Genomic DNA, 21,388 nt, shown 5'->3' on the forward strand with positions numbered 1-21,388 from the left:
TGCGCGCGTGCGCGCGCCATTGCCGAGGGTGCTGGGGTGCTGCTCTTTCCCGCACCTTCGGCACTTCGAAACGATACGACCATTGGCGGCGGTAGCCAATCCCCTGTTTCCGCATGAGTTTCGGGACGCGCGGCGAAAAACTCTCGTTGACGAACAAGTAAAAAAGTACGAAACGATTGAAATACCGTTCGCGCCATTCGCGGTACTCGGTGGTAGTCAGCTGTAGTTCGGAGTTAAAAAAAAAAAAACAAAAAAACAAAAAAATTTTGGGATATTTAAACCATTGGACCACGTAGTTCGGAGTTTGCACGGTGAGTGGTTATTTGTTGCAGCTACGTGTTAAATGTTTAATTAAAAAGATAATACGTATAAATTTCGTCTTCCATCAGAGTGCGTCTATTATTCGTTTAAATTTTTCTGCAAAATTAAATTCCATCATTACGTGAAATACGTTTATATTTTCACGTGCGCAGTGCGTAACACGACTTGACGAGATTTTAAATAAACGCGGAAGGTTTCGTCACACAAATTAATGTTTTTGCTCGACGACTTGTGTGGCGTAAAAGAATATTTTTTAATCGAGGAAGAATAAAGAATTTACAGTTGATATGAAGATCCGTGGAAAACGTTATGGATTTTTTGTCTCGACAGAACCAAAGTGGATACGAGAGAAAGGAGAAATCCTTCTGATCTAAGGCTACACGTTACATTCCGTTTATTTACCATTTGTATACGCAACAATGGAAAGGAATGAGGATTCGGCGACTCCTCAAGATAATAAAACGTAAGTATAAGTTTCTGTTACAAATATATCAATATACCGTTCCAATTAAGGACAAAACTGCATTTGTCGTGCAGTCAACTACATACCTGCCATACGATTGAAACATAAAGCATAACAGTATCTGGAAAATAATAATTTTATGGGTAATGATTTACAATATTCTTGTAACTTTATCGTTATAAAATATCTCGCAAAATGTATGTGTGCCAAACTAACTTACCCAATTTTAAAGGTTAACAAATTATTTTGTACATTCTTGTTGTCGCAAGATGATGTGATAGACACGAGTGTATCTTAACAGCAGATATTTCCCGTCGCAGGATATCTGTAGCGCACTCAGTATGGAAGTACATCAACAATCCAATAATAGCGATATTCTCCGATTTGGAGAATCCTTCGACGGAACAGATGCTCTGCTCCCTTCTGGAATCTTTATTGAAGAGATCCTCTACTTTAACGACTGTATTAGTGCCATCGTTTACTAATGGTTCGGCGGATGTCACTTTACAGCAACAATATACAGGTGGCGTATCTGTAAAATGTTGGTACAATATTGTTGAAAACTGCGCTTGACAACATATTGCGTCACCTGTGTGTTTTCAGCGTTTACAACCTGGTTATTTGGCACGCTGTTCTATTTGGTTTGTAAACCATCGAGCGATGTGGTGCTTTCAAATAGCATTGAAGTACAAGCTTGTATGCTCAGAATATTATCGAGGCATCACATGACAATGTTTCAGACCATTACATCAGAGTACCTGAGTATACTTGATGGTACGTAATGATAGATTAACAATGGAACAAAATAATAGTAAATATAATAAGGTAAAAACACGATTAAATATATTTTTTACTGACGAGCCATTCATTTTATTTTTTATTTTTTATTTTTTTAGAAATGTCCGAGTTTTATGGAGGTTCCACAGAAGAGATGACTCTATCAAAGTTTCATACGGAAAAGGATATTATAGAAAATTTGGACTTGACACCATTTTCTGCAAAAATTAAATTGTCAAATGTACCATTGATTCAAACATCTCTGTTAAAGGTTTTTGTTTTTCTAATTCACAGATTTTCTAATTAAAAGTTTCTAGCGACGCTCATTGATTTCAATAACGATGATATTTGTATTGGCAGATAATTACAAAAACTAGCGTTTCAGTTTGGGATGAAGTAGAGTTATGGGATAGAATTATGACAATCCTGGTCAATTCTCCTCCGAATTTGAAAATTGAAGCGTTACAACTATTCACAGAAATAATAGAGATTTTTACTGTTAATGATAATGTAAGTGATTGAAGTTTAAATAAAGTTTGTATCAATATATCTTAAGATATTCTATTTGAATCTTTTTAGAAATGTACGAGCATAATTACGTATAGCATAGAAATAGTGAAGAGTCTTCCAGCTTGGATTAATGCGGGTCAATTACCCATACACATGTTGTCTCAATTTGCAGAGACATTGAAACGATTGATACAAGCATCACATGTTTCTTCTAATGTAACAGATTTGTGTTTCCAAGTGATTGATTTTATAGCTTCCGAATTTGTTAGTGAGTATTTTTTTATTTTATTTTAATTTATACATATATTCTTCTTAAATACATTTGTATAAATTGTATAAATCGTATTCTCTTTTCAGCATACGATGTCAAAATTGAATCGATAAAGAAACTAGAAGAAACAGCGTGTTGTAAAATTACACAATATTTAATTGTAGAACCACGGTCCTGTACCCCTTCAGAAAGTAAAAAACTGTTGACTTACTTCGTACATTGCCCAGTATGTAATATCTTATTTTTTATTTAAAAATTATCTCTATTATTTTTATATATTTAATAATTTGTATTTATTTTTTTTTTAGACTGTTATCGAGATTCTTGTCCAATTTGTTTTTATCGATATTCGACGGGCTATTGAACCAGATAAAATTATTCTCGCAACAGAAATTAGCGAGCCATGGAAATTATTAACAAACAAATTAATGAATCTCATAGAAGTTGAAAAATTCACAGAAGTGTTACATATTATTAAGGCCCAATCTTTACTGCAGTTGTGGCTAGAGAAAGAGAAGATTCAAGTTAAACTATATGAAAACGACTTAAATACTATATTAAGGATTCTCGTACAAAACTTAAATTCTGATAAATGTCAGAATGAGCAGATTATCTTTCAAATTTTAATGTATTTAATGGCTTACAATGAATCAAATAAAGTTCTGCTGCAATCAATATTAGCATTGCCATTTACACAAGATTTCAAAGGATCTATGGACATCAGCCAAAAAATGGTGCAAAGAGCAAAATCTCTTGATGTTAAAACAATGTCGGAGTGCCTTGAAATCTTATGCATACATGGCAAAGGAAAGGAAAGATTAAAATTGCTGCGCACATGTATATTGAATGCTGAAATGCAAATAGCTGTTGCAGCAGTGTCGTAAGTGTTCTTATATTTTGTCCTGCGTTTTTAAATGGCATGTACTTATATTAATCGTAAAATTATATTGAAATATAGACATAGTGTGCTATTATTGAATGATGCAAACATAAAATTAGAAGATGTTTGCCAATATATTTTAAACACTGCCTTATCTTCGACGAAAGTGGAAATACACGAAGCTCTTGCAAACGTCTTAGGTCAAGTAGCCTGTGTCTCGTCAGGAAAAGGAAGAATTATTTTATTAAGGTATTTTTTTAGTATATATGTTTATATTCATGAAATAATGGAATAACTAATAACACATATTTTTAGTAAATCGTTGGATAACAAAAAGTGGAGGATACATTGTGAATGCTATACAGATAATAAGACAAAAGACGTCAAATCCAACATGCATCTGCCAAGAGCTTACGCTCATATTTTTAATACATACTTCAAACTAGTCTCTTCGACTAACGTTTCCATACGTTTGCATATCTCGAAAAGTATTCTTTCTTTTTCAAATCATATAAAATCATTTAACTCGAATGAGGTAACGAAGAAATGGCTTTCTTACATACATGATGAGAATATTGAGATTCGATTGAATATTGCGTCAATAATTGGGCAATTATTAAGTAATAAGATCGCTATGTTCGAAAGTAACAATGAACGTTTATCGGATACTATACCAGATGATTTAGACGAGTATGTTGAGCTAGTAATTAACGTTATAGCCAATACTCTTATGACTGCATTGGACACTTCCAATCATTCTTTACATGATACGTTACTTGAGACTGCAAAAAATTTCGTATGGTAAGATATGGAGAATTTAGTAGCACAGCTATTAATTTAATTTACGAAAATATTGAGTTTTTTAATTAATTAACTGACTAATTAATGTAACAATTTTAGTGTTCCATTACATATAACAGAAAGAAGGATGTTGGACGTATTTTTAATTACAATAACACATCCAAATTCGTCACACGCAGCTGTGGCATTTGCCACAGCTGCATATCGGGATGTCGCTGACTTTCTGAATGTTTCTCCAAAAGCTCTATACATTCGATATCGAAAGGATACCTTGAGAGTAATTATTATATTATAATTATATGTATATACACGTATAGATTGTTGTGTACAATTGCGTTATCAATTTATTTTGCAGCTTCTAATGAAACGTGCTGTTAGCAATTATATAAGTGTCTCATATAATATGGCAACTACAGTACATCGCGTTGCTAAATGTATAGGCTATGAAGGATCACGTCAATTGCTGTACAAAGATGGTCATTATGCGGTCTGCTTTCTGATCGCCATTATCGTTGAAGTGCCAGATGCAAATCCACTCTTAAACGATATAGCCGAATTGATACACATGGACATAAAGCAAATGCTTCAAGAATATTTTCCAGTATGTGAAATTATGTGTTTAATGATTTAACTGTGTTGATATAATATAATTTGAGCTGTATACTGTATGTTTCTCTTTCTTCTTTTTAGTACATTTGCAGTTATGCGTTCTTAGAAACACGTCTCCAAATAACTACAGGGTGTTTGAACCTTGTGACAAGAATAACAGAAACTAGTCTTGCAGTTCTTACAAAACAGTCCTTTATGGTAAGAAATTTCAGTTTTTGTTAAATTTTCTTAACTTGTTTTATAACGTGAAAAATATGATGAAATGTGTTAGAAATACATGCATACATATATTGTATATTTATATGTACCTACATATAACATTTTTTTTTTTAATTTTGCAGGAAATTTTTGAAGAACTTATGTTAAATTTTTATGAATCGCCTGAAAAAATAATAGGCTTATTAGAAATCATCTCAGAATATGATACTAATCAGGAGAGAGGAAAGTTTCGTACGCAAGAACAAGTTGTAAGTGCCTTAATAATTATATTATAATTAATCAGTGCACACACAATGTTGCAATGTTGTATGCATTATATATATGCACACAGGTGTCCTATTTGAATCAACGATTACATGGTATATTGGTGAATTTTGATATAAAACTCGGCCCCAAATCAGATGAATTTACACAACAATCTGCACTTGCTTCACTGACCGTTTTAATTCGTTACATGGGCGCTACTTACTTAACTCCGCTTAGATATAAAATTTTAGCCACGTTACGAACCTCGCTTGGATTTAAAAGACCAGGCTTCTCGCGCTTGGCTTGTGATGCGTGGGATGCATTTATTAACAAGTATGTCAAAGAAATATCAAGCGAAATGCTAATTATATTCTGAAGTGATGATTCTTAAAAATTTGTTTTCAGCATAGCTATTGAAGAATTGGGATCGCTGTTTCCAACAATATGCGTATCGTTAATACCACTGCAAAAAATGTTTCCAGAAAAAGTCAATAATATGTTAGAGTTTCTCATTGTTCAAAATAGTGGACATAATAGTCACATTTCGGAATTATTTTTTATAGATGACATGAAAGCTCCCGCTCACATATCTGATATAGTTAAAGCATATATTTTACAAGCAAGGTAAACCTATATTTAATGTATACTTAACTTGTGTACAATTTTTACAATTTTTTGTGTATTTTATAAAAATCTTCAATTTCAGACCTGAGGGATTTAATGCCAATTTAAAATTGTGGTTGAAACGCATTACTCACGAAACTGATGAAGTGCGAATTAGAGCTCTGAAACATTTGCAAACGTTTTTGGAGGCGCACCGTAGTGAGCTTAACAAAATGATATTAAGCGACACCGATGTCCATCCATTAATCGTTGAAGTACGTTTATAATTATTACATGTACAAATGCATTACGCATGTATATTATATATTTACTGTATCCATATGTTTTAGCTATTAGATACTCTGCTGATTGGATGTCAAGATAAAGATGAATCTATCCGTTTATGTTATGGGGAATGTCTCGGAGAATTAGGAGCTATCGAACCGAGTCTACTTCCGCGAAGAATTATTTCTAGAGGTATTAGGTTTTATATTTTTATCATAATAAATATGATGATTCTTATCTGTTTCTAAATTCGTTAAAACAATTTTTATATTATAGAGGATAGTAAATTTATATCAGACATGAATGAAGAGTTTGCGTGTGCACTACTTTCCGAACATGTGCGGGCTTTTCAACTGCAAAAAAACAGCCAAAGTATGGATTGTTTTTCGCTTGCTATACAGGTGTGAAATCCCACATACATATTATACACATGCATTTGCAATAAAAGAAATTATAATTCTGTTTATCAATATGATATTATTTTCTAGGAAATATTGAAAGCATATGATATTTCTCCGCAAGGTCGAAATAGTGAATTATGGAATAATTTACCACCCAACACGCAACAGATTATTATCCCCTTTCTGACATCACATTACAAGATAGCGACTGTTAGTGACGATGATGAATTCCCGCATCCTATTTACGGGTAATCTTTATGTGAAATTTCAAACTACTATTACATTATATTGATCGAAAACTGATACACAAATTTATAGTTCTGAAGCAGGTTCTTCAGTTGAAAACTGGGCTTATAACTGGCTGTGCAGTATGTCTAATGCTGTGGATGATACAATGCTCAATAATGTATTACAGGCATGCAAATTGGCATTTAAACGAGATATAAAAACATTAATATTTTGTCTACCGTACATTGTGTGTAAGTTGAAGCGTTCGATATGTCTATTAAATCTATTTAAACAATTTTAATATATACATGTATATGTTGCATCCATTAGCACACATAATCACAAATAACGGAGAAGGACATGTTAAGATTACAGAAGAAATGTTAGCCGTAATCAATGTTAGACAGAAATCGGTATTAGATCCTGAACTTCTGCGTCATCGACCACTTAGATATAGACAGACTGTAAAGACTGATGAGAAGAGAATTTCGGAAGAAACTAGACGTACACGCTGTTCGCAAGTTAGCATAAGTTTTTTTGATAATTTTATTTGACGTTAAGTTTTAATATTATTGTTAAATCTTTTTATATGATTGGAACAGATAATCTTCTGTATATTGGATCATTTGCAAAGGTGGCTCAGAGAACGAAGATTGTTTCAAGATGATAGATACGAAGCGATAAAAAGTTCGTAATAAAATGTGTCTATTTTATCATGTACTATTAATTTATATGATTTGTATAGATCAGATATGATATGATTAATTGTTTTGTTAATATTTCCAGAATTCTGTGCTAGACTAGACAGTCTGGTAATAGCAGAAGGTTGTTACCAATCACGGGAATACCACCGTGCATTGATGTATTTAGAGCAACATATGGCATCCAGTAATAAGGGTTTATCAGAGTTAACAGAAGGAGGTTTACTTGCCGTATGTAACGATTCATGCTTTAACATGGTGTGTATGACACATTTCTTCTTGTTTCACAATGTAGATCTATCTATTGCAGAAAATTTATGCACAACTCGATGAGCCTGACGGAGTATCTGGTATTCTGGCGACTCAAGATCAATCCCCTACCTTGCAACAATTGGTTTTAGCTCACGAAGTCAATGGACAGCTTCAGGTACTGTTAAACAAATTAGACAATTGTAATTACAGCTGTAATTTTACTTAGTCAAATTACATCTTGAATACGAATTCTATTAGGACGCGGCTACGTGTTACGAGAGACTCATGCAGACAAAAGACTCAAAGCATACGTATTTGCAAGGTATGATTCAATGCTACCTTGGCTTAGATCAACCGTTCACTGCCAAACACATTACGGAGGGTCTGTTGAGTAACAGGTAATATTTTACAGTACGAATAAATGTACATATAGTTAAGTTATTTAACTGGAATATTTTTTCGATATGACAGGCCAGAATTAGAGCCTCTCATAACCGAACGTGAGCTTTTTTGGAGACTTTCTCACTTCTCTCGATTTGAAGAGTCCTCGCAAAAAAATATAAAACACGTATTACTAGATGATCTCATAAACGGAATAAAACCAGATTTGCTCTCGTTAAAGAAGAATTTAGTATCGTTATTAGAAGACGCTTCTCGACCCGGAGCTTATCAACAGAGTTACTCGTACATTATGAAGTAAGTATTAATAATTTATATTCTCTTTAAATTGAAATGTATTTGTTAGGTGTAGCATGTAAAATGAGATGTCATTTTCAGATTACATATATTGAATGAATTTGATAAAGCAACTTCAATGATGTTGAACAATGCAGAAGGACTTCCAACGATGCTGGGAGAGTGGGAAAAACGTGGACAATTATTGAGAACATCTCGCGGTGTAGAATTTGTCCTGAGTATGCGCAGAGCTACTTTAGATCTAGCTGTACAATTACAGCGAAAAACTCAAAATACAGAAAATGTAATGCTTAAGCAAGAAATCGGCAAAATCTGGTTGAAGAGCGCCAAAATTGCTAGAAAGTATGTACGATATATACGATATACTCCTTTCATATTTCTGGTAGTTTCTGTGTTAAATGAGTTGTTCCATTAGGACTGGCTTGCACCAACAAGCGTATATGCATATTTTATCAGCCAGTGATACGTGTCCACCACAACCATTATACATAGAACAAGCTCAATTGTATTGGCAGAAGGGTTGCCAGGAAGATGCTTTTACCACTTTAAATCGTTGTTTTTCAAATTGTTTTCAACCAGCGCAATATTACAAACAATTATCCTTAGGAAATTGTAACGAAGAAAGAAGACACTTTGCAAAGGTTTGTTTGGAGTACAGGTCGTTGATGTGGTGTGTCCCCAAAAATATCACTTGCGTCTCTGCGAGTATGTGGCCAATTTAACTCTTGGTTAGATCGGTCGATGAGAGCAATGAGTATTTTTGCCAAATTTGTTTACATTTATATTTGGTCGACGCAGCTAGGCGTTCACGAGAAAGCGCGTTTGCCCGTGCACGGCTAATTATTGTGGTGCCGGGCTGCCGTTTATAATGCTAAAAGATAAAATTCATTGACCGTCAGAAAGTAACATCGTTATTTCATATCTACACTTCTTTCAGGCAAAGCTTCTTTTTGCAAAATACAACGATGAAACACTTAACGTCGATACAGATGGTTGTATCTTTAACTATAAAGAAGCGCTTGACGTATGGAAAGGTTGGGAAAAAAGTTGGGTGTCGTGTGCTCAGTATTATGATACTGTTGTTGAGAGAATGTCTGAAGATGACAAAGATAGAAATAGACGGTAGGTTTGTGCTTCTATACAATTTAATTTTTGTTCACGATATGATTGAAGTTATAATAAAATTTACGTGTTTGTACGATTAAGAGACATGCAAATACACATGATGAATTATTATGGTAAATCGCTTCAATATGGCTGCAAGTATATTCATCATTCGATGCCTAAGATGTTGACCATCTGGTTGGATAACGCTTCTCGTGCTACAATCACTTCCGGATCGGAAGATATTATTAAACTTCGCCAAGATCGGCTGTCAAAGATGACTCAAATCATGGGTATCTATTTGAACCAAATCAAAGAAAAAGATTTATGACTAAACAATTTGTTTATACTATTAAAGAATACGAATTGTTTTTCACATTTCAGAGGTCTACCATCATAGATTACCGACATTTATGTGGCTGACAGCATTCAGCCAACTTATATCGAGGATTTGTCATCCATCTCTGCAAGTCCGAAGTACTCTTCGCGCGATTTTAGTGAAATTGATTTCAGCGTATCCACAACATTGCTTATGGATGATGGCATCAGTTTTTAATGTATATTTTATTAATAATACATACAATATTTGTTATATTATTTGTATTATTGATAGAAATATAATAAAACACTTTTTACTTTGTTGTAGTCTTCGTATCCGGCGCGTCAAAAACGATGTCAAGAGATCTTAAATCACCCACAGTTGAAAACCCCGGACATGTCTAAACTTATTAAAGATTTCCACAGACTTTGGGAAAGACTGATTGAATTGTCTAATAAATCGATACCAGAAGTAAGTTATTCAATTGTTCAAATATCAGCAAAACTAATTATAATGGAAGAATACGTGTAATGTACCAAGAACTGAAGAATAATACATGTAATAAAATTTTTCTCATTTTGTAATAGGGAACGCTAAATACCACTGTGAGTTATTTGTCAAAAAATTTGCCAAGGTTGCTTGCAACTAAAGATTTCAGCTCGATCATGATGCCAACAACGAAATTCAGACAACTACATCTTCCACCTAAGAACGCTTCAGTCGAGAATCATAATCCATTCTTATGGTACATATTATATTTATTATTAAAACATTATTCTTTTTTCTCGTAACAGCACGATATATTTTATATTATACTTGTAATATAGGAGATGGGTACATATAACAAAAATAGAAGAAAACGTGGTAGTAATGCCGTCGCTCCAACGGCCGCGACGAATAGCGCTGAGGGGGTCAGATGGCAAAGAATATCTCTTCATGTGTAAGCCGAAAGACGATTTACGCAGAGATTTCAGATTGATGGAATTTAATGATATCGTGAATAAGTATCTTCAAAATGATCCAGAATCGCGACAAAGGAGGCTTTATATACGCACATACGTAAGTAAGGCTTGCCAGCGATACATTTTGTTCAGATTTGATTTCAATAAGTTATAAACTATCCTTGATTTGCAGAGCGTGGTGCCTTTAAACGAAGAATGCGGTTTAATAGAGTGGGTACCAAATCTGGTTGGTCTTCGACCTACTCTTATCAATCTATATAGAGAGAGAGGCATTGCACTTACAAATAAGGAATATAAAACGATGCTATGTGGTAAGCTATAATATGATTATTGAGAATCTTCAAAGCATGTAAAAAATAATTGTTTTATCTCATTTCTATCTTCTCATTAGCATTAAGAGATCCATTAGAAAAGAAGAGGCAATTATTTGTGGAGAAGCTATTACCACGACATCCCCCTATATTTAGCGATTGGTTTCGCATTATGTTTCCTGATTCATATGGATGGTATGTGCCAAATATAAAATATACCCCATATATATTTTTTGGTAATTCTGTGTGTGTATGTACAGATATTAATTATCTAATTATTCTAACTTTTGAAAAAGGTATGAAGCTCGCACCGCATATATTAGAACTACTGCTGTCATGTCCATGGTGGGATACATACTTGGGCTTGGTGATCGCCATGGAGAAAATATATTGTTCGATTCTACATGCGGAGATTGCGTACATGTTGATTTTAACTGCTTGTTTAACAGGGTAAGTCTCATACTTAGCAATTAGGTATTAGAAATTCGAAAAACGAATTTCAACTTAAAATTATAAAACACATATATTTTACATACACATATATCTAATATGCGCGCGCACACACACATCATGTAATTCTAGTTTCTTATTTTATTAACTATTTATCCTAATTAATGTACTGTAATTCTTAGGGCGAACTTTTTGATTGGCCTGAACGTGTACCATTTCGCTTGACACATAATATGGTAGATGCTATGGGTCCTTTAAAGATTGAAGGACCATTCAGACGCGCCTGCCAAATTACTATGCGAGTACTTCGGCAAGAATCGAGTACATTACTGAGCGTACTCACACCTTTTGTCTACGATCCACTTGTTAGTTGGAACAAAAATCAACCTGGTGACGCAGCTGAAAAAACAAATGAAAAGGTATAAGAAATATGTTCTTTCATATTAAATTATGGAAGAAAAAATATGAGAATAATCCATTTATTTTTGCTTTAGGCCGTAGAACATATAAAAAACATTGAGCAACGATTGAAAGGTTTGATGCGATATCCTGGAAGAAAGGCAGAAAATATTGCTTTACATCTTAGCGTCGAAGGGCAAACTAATCATTTAATTTTAGACGCGACAAATATAGATAATCTGTGCCAAATGTATTTTGGTTGGGGAGCATATTTGTAACGAGTATTGCTGAAACAAAAGTATCCTGCATATATTCGTCCAACGAGAGATTGAGAATTGAGAGTGGTTCTATGCGCATAGGTGGGCAAAGTGTGGAGAGCGTAGCGCGCTCGTATACGGCACGGCAGTGTGGAGGAGGGCTTTCTAGACCTTCCGTAAGGGGAGACCTGCGCGAGACGAACGAGTTTTCGTCCGATCTACTCTCAATCTCTCGTTGGACAGAGTATATGTATTATATATTAATGGACAGTGAGAGATATACGAACCATACTATTGCCGAAGCTTCTACGCACAGTTTTCATGTTGTATTTTTTTCTTTTTAGTATTATATTACTTAATTACACATTTAATATTTTGTTCAGTTATAATTTAACAGTAGTTTCATCTGCGCCAAAACTGCGGAGCAACATGAAGTATGAAGCAGCTGTGCTCAACACCTAAAAATATTAGAATTAAAATATTTTTTATATACATATATACCAGGAATTAGGAATTTCATAATTTTGATACACATTTTGTAATGCAAGAAGAAATGATTTCTTACTGCATTAAAATTCTCCAGGTGCATTACATAGAATTTTCCAGCGGTTATTTTACTAGGTTTTTGACTACGCAATATGAGCAAATGTATCTCGGTTTTTAATAAAATTGGCAATTTATACCAAGCAATTGCGTACACAGTTTTGTAGACCATGGAACTCTATGATACAACATATAATACACGTATATGTATGTATATGTGCCTGTATGTCTTTTTTAAATGGAATACTACTTTTATTGTTACCTCATATATTAAAGCATCACCGGGCATACAAAAGAGCAGCAATTGAAAAAGTGCCATGATTAAATATGAGACGTACTTAACCGACTTGGAGATTATATTTGCAGTTATACCTGCACTCGCAACTTGGAAACCTACCAGACATATTATGAGACTACTAGCTAACGTTTGCAGAAATAACATTGGGCTGAAAACTGTTTCCATATAATCGCAAAACCTAAGTGCAAAATCGTAACATTTTACTTCACGATCTATATATTATCATATACGTTACAATAAACATGTACGTTTAATTGTTTAAAATTATTACCAGAGAATCGTATAATGATATTTAATAATGTCTATCACATGCAATTTAATTTTTTGCATATCTTCTGCAATGCATGCATGTTGTACCTAAACAAAAAACTTGATGTGTTTACATAATTGTCAAATATATTAATTTATAATTTAAAATGGTTCTGAAGTAAATACTAACGTTAATTTCAGTATCAATATTTTTTATCTTTCTTTGAAGTACTTTGAAATGGCCACATGTGTGAAACAATGCTGTTGCAATTAAAGTATCAGTTCCCAAGATAACAAGGCCACACAAGCTTGTCGCTACCACTTGTGAGAGAAAAATAATCTACGTAAACGGGAATACATACAAATATTATTACACCAACAATTTCAACAAGCCCCTAAAAATAAGGCCCTTACCTCGTACATCGGAAAATTATAATAAGATTCTGGATATAAAGCTAAAAACGGAAAATGTCTTGTACTATTATCATTAGGACCTTTGATCAAAGCAACAAATATCTCAATCATAGGTAGACTGAAGAAAAACATTAAAGAATTACAAATCAAAAATAAATATCCTTTAGTATATAAATATCCTTTCTTCACATATCTGCAAGTAGATAACATGATGTAATATATATTTATCTGTAGAGATGCACTTGTGTATTTGTAGTTTGGAAAATTATTTACACTGTATATACATCCGCGTGTTTCTCCGAAATACACGTTGTCATTAAATCCCAGTAATCCGTAAACATGTATCGTATAAAAGAATCCATTTTTCTTCTATTGCTTATCCAAACTAGCGATTTTAATATGGCAAGTAAAATAGTGAGCAGTACCGAACTATAAAAACAAATAAAATAGAATTATCTATAAATCTTTCTTAAAACGAGCAGTCAAATTGTAATACAACATTCATAGTCCGCTATGTCATCAGTAATGGGCAATTGTGAATACGTACCTTGTTTCCAATACAGTAGACAGATCTTCCCAATTCTCATAAATTTGAATTCCTTGCGGTATAACAATAGTAATCATACACATACAACACACAATATATCTCACGATACTCGTTGGATAAAGGCCAACAAACTTCAAAACCTTTTTATTAATAAATACGTAATCATTGATATTCATATTACTTTCATCGAAAGGACATACGAAGTTTTGGAAGAGATAAACGCGCGGGCACAAACTTTATATATCGGATCTATTAGTTAATATTGATAGGAACCATATTAGAGACATTTACGAACAAATATTATCAATTTTTCGATGTTGGAAACCATATTAACGATCTTGCGCAGTTAGTATTCTATATATTTTTAATTAAGTTTTCTAGTTTATTCTACACAAGCAATTAGTAGACGTTACTGATCACTACTGAGTCCCAATTAGTGGATTCTACTGTATTAAAGATCTATCTAAAGACAAAATTTGAACTGTTGACTTTATAACTACCCTTCCATAGCTCATTAATGTTTCATTCTTAATGATAGCTAATTTGCTACGGCCAACGTCTTTCATTATTGGAGACACAAAGACAAACTATTTAAGACCTTTTCTTCAGTTTGCGTCTTTACTTATGCAGCTTGCTACTTTCCCGGTTAACCACTAATAAGGCATTTAAAGAGACAGGTGGTTTTCTTTGTACTCTCTTTCGTACCTTATACTCATTTATTTCCATACAAAATACATGTATGTGTCACAAAGGATAATTATACACCCTTCACCCTTCCGGGGTGAACGTATACTCCGTTTCGCTTTCAACGACATTTACTATAAGTGGGGTCGGGCGCTCACGATTCCAACGTGATGCATGTAACACTACTAGGCAGTGAAACGAGACCGAGGACATTGTGCAAATGCGGGGACGTGCGAAGTCGAAGAGACAACAAACAACAAATTTATTTCCATGACATCTGCTATGGCATGTGAGTTCTTTTATAAAAAAATCTTATTACAATTTACAAAATTTTTCGTCGTTTATGCACGCAGCACATATCGGTAATAAATAAAGATCAATTTTCCTATGTCATCTGCTTATAATATAACTTGAAACAATGTAGTATAAATTTCATTTACAGGCAGAATACGCTTATTCATATATACTAGCAGATGTTTAATTCAATAACGTCACGAGTATATTATCATGATACAACATTATAAAAAGATTTTATTTTAAAAAGTGCTGCTCTATATGCATCATAATTTGCATTTAAATGATACATACTATCATAGATGTAGAGTTTCACGTTCAAAAAAACTTGTACTCACTCTCTGTGCGATGTTTACACAAACACTGACACTAATACGATAGAACCATGCGAAGAGCTACCGCGTTTTAAGGACATTTTCTTTCTACTTGACTTTTTCCACTCTCTTCGTATTCCTGACTGGAGATCCACATTTGTTGGAAAGTGCCAATCGACGCCAGTATCGAGCCGCCGATCCATGCTCCAAATCTTCTTTCCGCGCATCCGTTCGCGCTAATCAATTTAAGACGCATGCTGGAGGGTATTCTCATGGACAAATCTCTATTCAAACGTTCCGGGAATCCCTGCGAAAATGTATAGTACTCTGTCAGTATAAGAAATGGTTCGTTTAGCAAATTTTTTATCTGTTAAAATTCTACCTGAATAAACGAATTGCCACCAGTTACTACGACACTTCCGTACAACGCCGGTCGTACATCAACGTCGCACATGCCAACACTGGTTGTGACGATATGCCCTACGCCTAACATAGTATTGCCGACCATGCCTCCACGCATTTGTACTATACTGGGATCAAATAACGCCTCTGGTATTCGAAATCTTTCACTTCCAAAGTCCTTGAAATAATATTCTTTCGATTATCTTGCTCCCAGAGATTTGTACCGTATCATAGAACCATGGTATGAAATGTATACCTGATGATATCCAGTCGGGAATTCGTATTGAACTGCAGGAATAGTAGAAACAATCTTCTCGTCAAACGGCGTTTCCGATACCTGAAGAACTGTGGCTTGGAAATCTTGGATCACCTTTTTCACCATGTAATTATGCCAGGACTTGGTAACCTCGGGTAAACCTTTCTTCTTAATCCACCGTGGCTTATCGTGATCTTTAACTACCTCTTTGCTGCCCACCATATATGGAGGTGACAAGTCAATGTCGTTATCCTGCATTTGTTTAAAATAGATAAGACAACCAAGTTTGAAAAATATAACACCGATGAACATGCAAGTAATACTTGCATACCTGCAAGAACTGTCGGCACTGCATACTTATGTAATCTCCGCCAAGGGGCGATTTACCAATGGCCTGTGTCAATACAAATCCATCTTGTACGGGCACCGCGGACGTATGCGTGGCGCCGCTATCAACGACGATACCGGTTGCTCTGCCATTGGCGAACGCGGCCAAAACTGCGTTCTTCACGAGAAAATAAGCTGGTACGTTGTACTTTTCGAACATCAGCTCGGTTAACTTTTCTCTCTTGCTGCGCACGTTCCACGGCGATTCGGAAAATAGTACGGGGTGATATTCGGCGTCGGACTGAATTATTTTCGAATACGTGTAATCCAAAACCTAGCAAACAAATGTACGGCCAAGATTTCAATGTGAAGAATCAGATACGTACGTACGTACGAGTCTTAAAATTGCATGAAATACCGTTCATTCACCTTCTCGAAATGATCGAAATCTTCAATCATGCCGTCTTTCATGTAACTCGCAACCTCCATATTCTTTCTTGGAACATGGAGAATCGTGGTGTCGATGTAATACTTGGTCCCATTTTGGGTGATATTGCTGTCGGGCTTCTTATCATCGATATCCATGGGTTCGACCTTGTTGGCCGTGCCATTGGCGTCCTCTCCTATCCCGACAACAGCCGGGATTTCTGCCTTCGGTGTATCCTCCTGAGCATAGCCCACTCTCAGAGAATGGTGACCCAAGTCGAAGACCAATGCTCCTATCTCGTCCCCGCCGTACAGCATACCGCCAGACATGTTGGACAAATTGCGTTGGGTTCCTTTAAAAAATAATACTTACAAATATAAGCGACGTATCATATGCTATATGTTCGTAACAATCGTCTCGAACAACTCATGATGCCAAATAACAGTATGCAAATGTTGCGTGGGGCAATGTAGTGATAATATACCGATAAATATGTCATCGCGTCTCCGTGAGCACTCACCTAATCTTTGTGACTTCCTTACAAAAAAAAACTCAATGGAAACGGCAAGAATATTTTGTCTACTTGACAGCTACATGAACATTCAGTTTTGTGACCTTGCAGCTTACGTATAATCATAACCTCAACTGGGCAAGACGCTTCCGAAACCGCCGTCGCGCCGTCCGGCGCCGACCAATATAAACATCACTGCGCAAACGCGAATGAGGGAAAAGAAATCGATAGGTCGATAGTTATTTCTCTCTCTCTCTCTCTCTCTCTCTCTCTCTCTCTCTCTCTCTCTCTCTCTCATTTATTTTAGACTTTTTGACCATTGGCAACGCAAAGATTGATTACGCCCTATATAATTGGTTTTTATTTATATTTAATATTTTATATAATTTTTTTTTTGTTACCGACAAAAATTTTTGTTCTCCAAAATCGACAAAGTTATCAAGATAACGTAGTCCAGCTAAGAGATGGCACTTTCTGCAAAATTTCAATATTTAAAAAAACTTCAAGCCTATAATTTTAAACCGTTTTTAAAAATCAACAAACTATCAAATGATACAGAAACCTTTGCACCCCCCGCACTGCACCGCAATATTTAATTTCTTATTATTTTAACACTTCAAATAATAATTTATATATAATCATTAACAATCATAAAATAACACGCAAATAAGTTTTCACACAAGTTGCTTTTCACTCGTCGGGACAGCGAGGCGAGTAAACATTAACGTTGACGTGTATAAAATATATGATTCCAATATTTCACAATTATAAATTGAAAATAAAAAGAACCACGTGTGTTTGCAAAGATATCTCGTTTATTTTAACATTCACATTATTCCTGTCGCTCATCAATCCTCATTATGGCTGGATTCGGGGAGCGCGCTATTTGCTTATTCTATCCTTGTTTTACACCCGATGAGAGCGATAAAGAACGATGCAATAGCGCTAATGCCGCTAATATAGCGCGTTCCCCGAACGCAGCCTGTGCCATTATGATGATTAATAAGGAAAACCGTGACAATTATATGCCTATTATCGGATTTCCCGTGTGCCTGTGCCTCGCGACACGCGCATCCGATAGCCGGATAGCGGGTGGCGATAACGACGGGGATAAACGCCGATAACGGCCGCGACCGAATTGCGCCGCTCCGCGCTCGTGTGACGTGAGATGTCCGTCGTCAGGCCGTCCGCGGTTTCTTCTTCTGACGCGGCGAGGAAGCGTAGGCGAGAATGTGGAGGCTGGACACCTACGAGCTCACGCACCCCGAGTCGCTGTCGGAGCACCAGCTCCGCGAGATCTTGAAGAGCGTAAGTCGTCGCGGAGGTTAGGCGCGTGTTTACAAAACTCCTCTCGGCTCGTCCGTCGGCTCTACGCTCTACCTCGCTTTCCTATCACGTCCGCTTTTATTACGGAATAATTCCACGTGTATGTGTAGCAGTCATTATTCATCTGAATTTTTTCGGGCATCGAGATGGTCGTGCGAACGACGCAAGTTTAGGTTAAACGTCATCCAAGATATACAGGGTGGCGCAACCGGCCGCAAACGCAAACGCAAAATACAATTACAAAGAAGTATTTGAGACAGTCACTCTGTATGTACTTTGTGTATAATTTTATGAATCATATTTCACGTATAAATTTATAAACCAAGATAACATACTCTAAATTATCAGTATTCGTATGTGCTAGGCGTTATTAATTAGTGATTATTTGTTACACGAGTCATAATTTAAGAAGCTTGCCATTGTACGTTGTTGTTTTAGCCATATTCGGCATATTCTTAGTTACATCTCTGTGTCTTTTTTTCTTTACAGAGTTGCATCGAGATCTTCAAGTGTGAGAAACTATGTAGAAGTGAGCTGTTGGAAATATATAAACGAGTTGCAATGCCTTTACCTCAGCGGCAGCGTGGAAATGCCAAGAGCTCGAGTACAGGAGATATGATTCCAGAAAAGTCTGTTACAGCTGAAAGGTAAGTTGTTTATCAATTAATATAATACTTTGTTATTAACGGAATACATATTTTACTGTAAAACGTCAAATTTGTTTTTCTTTCAGTGATGACGATATGTATAGCTTAGCTGCAGGCTTGAACAGTGGAAACAAGAGGATATCTCAAACGTTTCATCCTCAGACAGATAAACTGAAACCCCTTAACGATCAAAAGCCAATGAACAAGAATGTTCGATTATGTTCTACGCCTAAAGTGGAAGCTGGATACAATGGAATTTGCAAACGCAGTTGCGAGGAACAGAGCGAGGTATACATATCGTAATTTTCCGTAATTTAGATAAGTCTAGATAAGGTAAGACTAGATAAGAGCCAAGGTTTTCTATTCTACAGATAAGATTCTGAAAGATTTTCTATTCTATGAATAAATCTGTAGAATGAAATATTTACCAACAAACTGTTTATTTCTATCGAGAAGTGATATTTTGTGAGATTTGTACAATTGTAATTTCTAAGTGAATAACAGATATATTTGAATCTTTCAGGAATCATTAATGAAAAAACGTCAGAAGATCACGTGGCCATAAACAACAAGAGGAAAATATGCTCCGTTTTTTTTTTTTTTTTTTTTTTTTAATTTGTTACTAGGAATTTAATTTTAAATAGTAGTATGCTAATGCAATTCTATATCATATGGTTGAACTTGCAATGTTTGGCCAGTATGAAAATCCATATGTGAAGATTGCTTGCCAATCTTGTTAATAAGATATTCGTGTGAATCTATCTAACGCGTTGGATTATGCCGATTTAAACAGATTGATAGAGATATTAATGGTTCTAATAACTCTATCATGTTTTTTAATTATTTTAATATTCGAGTAATATAAAATAATGATGTGATGATTCTGTGGGTAGGTCTGAATATTTTATGTCAATTTTTTATACACTGCACAAAGAAAACGGAGATTATTATTATTAGATGCGACTACTAAATTTGGCAGCTGATAGTATACAGAGTGTCATTAAATTCGCGCCCACTATTTACACAGCGATATTTCTTGTCAAAAATTGATAAGTCCTGAGCCATTTTTTTCTGTAATGTTTAGTAAAATAGTGATTATTGAGTTTACTCAATGACTCATTGACTTTAGTCAATCCAACTAGCACTTTCTTTTAGCTGGCTGTACGTCAGTGTCATCAGTGAGCCGCTTGCCTGGTAGTATGAGTGAGCGCACACTACCAGGCGCGCGGCTCACTGACGTATCGGTCGGCTAAAGAACGGCGCTGAGTGGATTGACTTTACTCAATAATTACTATTTTACTAAACATTATAGAAAAAAATGACTCTGGACTTTTCGACTCAATTTTTGATAAGGAATATCGCTGTGTAAATAGTGGGCGCAAATTTGGTGACACCCTGTATACAAAAAATCTTACGTATATTATATTTAATGTATGTATCGTTGCATCGATTTATGATTTTTTAAAATTTATAATCAAACTCTGTGTACATACATGACATAAATTCCGAGTTAGACATTCAATCAACAGTATTTGAAGATAAACGAATCGACAGAGGCGTGCGTTAATTAAGACGATTTTATTTTCTTGCGAAAATGTAGAAATATAAACAGTATTAGAGAACGATGAATTTACTTAAAACGATTATCTGTTTGTAATACGTAATATCGAACGCTTGTTATTCACGTCGTATGCAGTGCTCACATTATCGCGATATGAATATATCGATGACGTTTGTAAACTCAAAATTTACATGCACGTATTATGTTATGTCTGTTCTTCGTAGCTGTATTTTATACTTTCTGCACTGAAAATGAAATAGGTGTTTAATTAAATGTTGAAGAGAAAGGAGAAAGAATTCAGCTATATAAAGAACAAACTTATTGCACCGATTGTGTGATGAGATGTGTGCTGCTTGAGATCTACGTGTACACGACGTTTTTATGTGTGCGAAGTTTATCGATAAGATGTAGATTACTCATTCATATCTAAATAAATGATCTTAATTGTTTTAACATTGAATCAAGTATCAAAATCATTTATTTATGTACGAGAGAGAGAGAGAGAGAGAGAAAGAAGCATAAT

General features: G+C 35.0%; 4 protein-coding genes across 4 annotated transcripts; 2 read left to right on the forward strand and 2 right to left on the reverse strand.

Annotated features, from left to right (window-relative positions):
• Positions 1 to 99: 99 nt before the first annotated feature.
• On the forward strand, positions 100 to 12,801 carry LOC143903299 (serine/threonine-protein kinase ATR). The gene is made up of 41 exons (XM_077416795.1): positions 100 to 311; positions 652 to 784; positions 1,105 to 1,307; positions 1,388 to 1,558; positions 1,681 to 1,832; positions 1,922 to 2,071; positions 2,141 to 2,339; positions 2,429 to 2,568; positions 2,651 to 3,222; positions 3,301 to 3,471; positions 3,538 to 4,023; positions 4,123 to 4,300; positions 4,379 to 4,624; positions 4,714 to 4,830; positions 4,974 to 5,099; positions 5,183 to 5,430; positions 5,503 to 5,721; positions 5,804 to 5,975; positions 6,051 to 6,177; positions 6,262 to 6,386; positions 6,474 to 6,634; positions 6,705 to 6,865; positions 6,945 to 7,135; positions 7,217 to 7,301; positions 7,401 to 7,546; positions 7,626 to 7,742; positions 7,826 to 7,965; positions 8,039 to 8,263; positions 8,345 to 8,605; positions 8,679 to 8,904; positions 9,201 to 9,385; positions 9,470 to 9,660; positions 9,752 to 9,924; positions 10,014 to 10,157; positions 10,274 to 10,431; positions 10,514 to 10,745; positions 10,821 to 10,959; positions 11,040 to 11,154; positions 11,256 to 11,409; positions 11,592 to 11,828; positions 11,904 to 12,801. Exons 2-41 carry the CDS (start codon positions 741 to 743, stop codon positions 12,084 to 12,086), a joined length of 7,470 nt encoding a protein of 2,489 aa, XP_077272921.1. The 5' UTR covers positions 100 to 311; positions 652 to 740; the 3' UTR covers positions 12,087 to 12,801.
• Positions 11,669 to 14,645, reverse strand: LOC143903305 (odorant receptor 13a-like). Its single transcript, XM_077416813.1, has 9 exons — positions 14,117 to 14,645; positions 13,843 to 13,998; positions 13,570 to 13,762; positions 13,346 to 13,495; positions 13,178 to 13,263; positions 12,871 to 13,084; positions 12,631 to 12,786; positions 12,353 to 12,523; positions 11,669 to 11,808 (listed from the first exon to the last, which is right to left on the reverse strand). Exons 1-8 carry the CDS (start codon positions 14,290 to 14,292, stop codon positions 12,449 to 12,451), a joined length of 1,206 nt encoding a protein of 401 aa, XP_077272939.1. The 5' UTR covers positions 14,293 to 14,645; the 3' UTR covers positions 11,669 to 11,808; positions 12,353 to 12,448.
• A 393-nt stretch (positions 14,646 to 15,038) lies between these two features.
• Positions 15,039 to 17,514, reverse strand: Bap55 (Brahma associated protein 55kD). The gene is made up of 6 exons (XM_077416731.1): positions 17,341 to 17,514; positions 16,823 to 17,172; positions 16,398 to 16,727; positions 16,067 to 16,318; positions 15,791 to 15,988; positions 15,039 to 15,715 (listed from the first exon to the last, which is right to left on the reverse strand). Exons 2-6 carry the CDS (start codon positions 17,147 to 17,149, stop codon positions 15,500 to 15,502), a joined length of 1,323 nt encoding a protein of 440 aa, XP_077272857.1. The 5' UTR covers positions 17,150 to 17,172; positions 17,341 to 17,514; the 3' UTR covers positions 15,039 to 15,499.
• An 818-nt stretch (positions 17,515 to 18,332) lies between these two features.
• On the forward strand, positions 18,333 to 21,325 carry LOC143903271 (uncharacterized). The gene is made up of 4 exons (XM_077416732.1): positions 18,333 to 18,639; positions 19,147 to 19,304; positions 19,391 to 19,592; positions 19,828 to 21,325. The coding sequence occupies exons 1-4, from the start codon at positions 18,562 to 18,564 to the stop codon at positions 19,867 to 19,869; spliced, it is 480 nt and encodes a 159-aa protein (XP_077272858.1). The 5' UTR covers positions 18,333 to 18,561; the 3' UTR covers positions 19,870 to 21,325.
• Positions 21,326 to 21,388: the final 63 nt, after the last annotated feature.

The sequence above is a fragment of the Temnothorax americanus genome, unplaced genomic scaffold (genome assembly GCF_048541705.1).
Source record: "Temnothorax americanus isolate GAGA-0224 unplaced genomic scaffold, ASM4854170v1 Scaffold45, whole genome shotgun sequence".
Classification (NCBI taxonomy): Eukaryota; Metazoa; Arthropoda; class Insecta; order Hymenoptera; family Formicidae; genus Temnothorax; species Temnothorax americanus.

Coding starts and splice junctions, on each gene's coding strand:
- LOC143903305 (XM_077416813.1), bottom strand. CDS start 14,292: ATGAATATCAATGATTACGTATTTATTAATAAAAAGGTTTTGAAGTTT. Junction 13,264..13,345: donor ATATTGATACTGAAATTAAC/GTTAGTATTTAC, acceptor TTTTTTGTTTAG/GTACAACATGCATGCATTGC. Junction 13,085..13,177: donor TATCATTATACGATTCTCTG/GTAATAATTTTA, acceptor TTTTGCACTTAG/GTTTTGCGATTATATGGAAA.
- LOC143903271 (XM_077416732.1), top strand. CDS start 18,562: ATGTGGAGGCTGGACACCTACGAGCTCACGCACCCCGAGTCGCTGTCG. Junction 19,305..19,390: donor AAGTCTGTTACAGCTGAAAG/GTAAGTTGTTTA, acceptor TTTTTCTTTCAG/TGATGACGATATGTATAGCT. Junction 19,593..19,827: donor GTTGCGAGGAACAGAGCGAG/GTATACATATCG, acceptor TGAATCTTTCAG/GAATCATTAATGAAAAAACG.
- Bap55 (XM_077416731.1), bottom strand. CDS start 17,149: ATGTCTGGCGGTATGCTGTACGGCGGGGACGAGATAGGAGCATTGGTC. Junction 16,728..16,822: donor ATTTCGATCATTTCGAGAAG/GTGAATGAACGG, acceptor TTTGTTTGCTAG/GTTTTGGATTACACGTATTC. Junction 15,716..15,790: donor GTGGCAATTCGTTTATTCAG/GTAGAATTTTAA, acceptor ACATTTTCGCAG/GGATTCCCGGAACGTTTGAA.
- LOC143903299 (XM_077416795.1), top strand. CDS start 741: ATGGAAAGGAATGAGGATTCGGCGACTCCTCAAGATAATAAAAC. Junction 4,625..4,713: donor TGCTTCAAGAATATTTTCCA/GTATGTGAAATT, acceptor TCTTCTTTTTAG/TACATTTGCAGTTATGCGTT. Junction 6,866..6,944: donor TTGTCTACCGTACATTGTGT/GTAAGTTGAAGC, acceptor TGCATCCATTAG/CACACATAATCACAAATAAC.